Source organism: Antrostomus carolinensis, unplaced genomic scaffold, assembly GCF_000700745.2.
Source record: "Antrostomus carolinensis isolate BGI_N321 unplaced genomic scaffold, ASM70074v2 scaffold25260, whole genome shotgun sequence".
Classification (NCBI taxonomy): Eukaryota; Metazoa; Chordata; class Aves; order Caprimulgiformes; family Caprimulgidae; genus Antrostomus; species Antrostomus carolinensis.
Genome location: NW_010290921.1, coordinates 3742 through 5869, shown reverse-complemented (window position 1 = coordinate 5869; position 2128 = coordinate 3742). Strand labels below are relative to the sequence as shown.

At 53.1% G+C, this 2128-nt stretch overlaps 1 protein-coding gene across 1 annotated transcript in view; it reads left to right on the top strand.

The window, feature by feature from the left end:
• Window positions 1-49: 49 nt before the first annotated feature.
• The window catches only part of SETD6 (SET domain containing 6, protein lysine methyltransferase), a gene marked incomplete at its 5' end in the record, with an annotated part of 3301 nt that continues 1222 nt past the window's right edge, over window positions 50-2128 (top strand). Inside the window, 5 exons of the mRNA XM_010174869.2 lie at window positions 50-213; window positions 425-619; window positions 784-907; window positions 1213-1393; window positions 1599-1741. Of these exons, the coding sequence (XP_010173171.2) occupies window positions 50-213; window positions 425-619; window positions 784-907; window positions 1213-1393; window positions 1599-1741 (807 nt within the window). The remainder of the gene's footprint in view (window positions 214-424; window positions 620-783; window positions 908-1212; window positions 1394-1598; window positions 1742-2128) is intronic.

Sequence of the window (2128 nt, the reverse complement as noted above, 5' to 3'; positions counted from 1 at the left end):
AGTCCTTCTCCTCAGGGCTGCTCATGATCCAAAGTCAACTTACTTTTTCTCCATCATCTCTGTTTCCTCAGCCCAGGAGTCCCTGCAGAGCCAGTCTGGTTGGGTGCCTCTCCTGCTGGCCTTGCTCCACGAGTACACAGCCAGCAACTCCCACTGGCAGCCTTATTTCTCCCTCTGGCAGGACTTCAGGAGCCTGGATCACCCCATGTTTTGGTAAAGTAAAACTGTGGGCGAGCTGTGGGGTGGCCCAGTTTGACAACTGAACCAGGAGTCTTGAGGGTGGATGTGGTCAGATGACTCTATCCCTTTGTCTTAGCCAGAAAACAGGAATCTGGAAAGCACGAGGAAGCTGAGACTCTGAAAGAGGTTACAAACCCTTCTCCTGGGGCAGATGGAGATAAACCTGATGTTTTTCTTGCAACAGGCCTGAAGAAGAACGAACAAGGCTCCTGCAGGGCACAGGCATCCCTGAAGCAGTGGACAAAGACCTGGCTAACATTCACCTGGAGTACAGCTCCATCATCCTGCCTTTCATGAAATCCCACCCCAACATCTTTGACCCCAAGCTGCACACGCTGGAGTTGTACAAGCAGCTGGTGGCATTTGTTATGGCCTACAGGTGAGAAGCGAGGGCTCTGCTCCAGCAAGGAGCAGGATCACAGGGAATGGTTATAGGCTGCTTTACTGAGGAGGCTGCAGTTGCACAAGGATGTTAAGTGCAAGCTGAAGCTTGACTTTGCTGGGATGTGTGAAACTGGCTTGTCTTTGTCTCCCGCATCTTAGCTTTCAGGAGCCTTTGGAGGAGGAAGAAGAAGATGAGAAGGGGCCCAATCCTCCCATGATGGTGCCTGTAGCAGATATTTTGAATCACGTGGCCAACCACAACGCCAACCTGGAATACTCTCCCGTGAGTGCAAAGGCGCTGCACCAGGCAGCATCCCCGCCTGGTTCCTCTTCGCTGCGAGGCTGCTGGGAGCAGTGGCACAGCGGGGCTGGCTCTGTGAGCCCACCACAGTACTGCTCACCTGCCAGGGCAGCCACTCTGGCCTGGATCTCCTTAATATGAAGCTGTTTTGCTCAACATCCTCCCTCCTGCATGCCTGGCTTTTAACTAGGAAGAGCTTAGGGCTGTCCGAGCCTCTTGAACACTTTCTTTCCACGCAGCAGGATTACTGCAGCAGCTTTGAGAGTCTCTTCTCTCCCTGCTTGCAGCAATGTTTACAAATGGTTACAACACAGCCCATCAGCAAAGGACAAGAGATCTTCAACACGTATGGGCAGATGGCCAACTGGCAGCTCCTACACATGTACGGCTTCGCGGAGCCGTACCCCGGTAACACCAACGACACGGCCGACATCCAGATGGTGACAGTACGCAAGGCAGCGCTGCAGCGTGAGTGGCACCTTAGGGTGAGGCAGGGAGCTCTGTGAAACAGTGATGTAATGAAACGAGGATCAAGCCTGTTCCACAGCATTTCAGGTGCTGGGGTTGTGTTTGGTGTTCTGCCTCCTGTTTCTCCTTCTCCATTCACCACCATCCTCTCTCCACTGCAACCCCCCCCCGGGTTGGGTTTGCAGCTCTGCTGTCTTCAAAACAGGTGCCAAAAGCGAAGCACAGCAGCAGCTGGTCTCAGAGCAGTGGGACTTCTTGTGCCAGCTGGAGATGGTAGGGGAGGAAGGTGCCTTTGTGCTTGGCTGGGATGAGGTGCTGACAGAGGAAGAGCTGTCCACAACCCTGAAGGTAAGCACTTCCCAGTGGTACAAGAGCTACACAAGGAAGAGCACAGACTGAGCGTGCTGCAGCTGTGCAAACCAGCAAGCAGAAGGGTTCAGGACAAAACTGTAAAGGCAGTGTTGTGCTAACTGTTGTGTGTGGAAAGTGGTAGAGGATGTAGTTGCCTGTCTCTCCAGGCTTCAGGTACTGTTACTGTCTTCTTCCTCTCCTGAACTAACCACCCACATGTACTTACAAATTTGTCTTGAATGGATCTGGGGCTACTGCTGTTCTGGAGAGCTTTGCACCTTGGTAGGTCACAGCTGAGATGTCACAGAATCACAGACTGGTGGGGGTTGGAAGGGACCTCAGGAGATCATCCAGTCCAACCCCCCTGCTAAAGCAGGTTCCCTA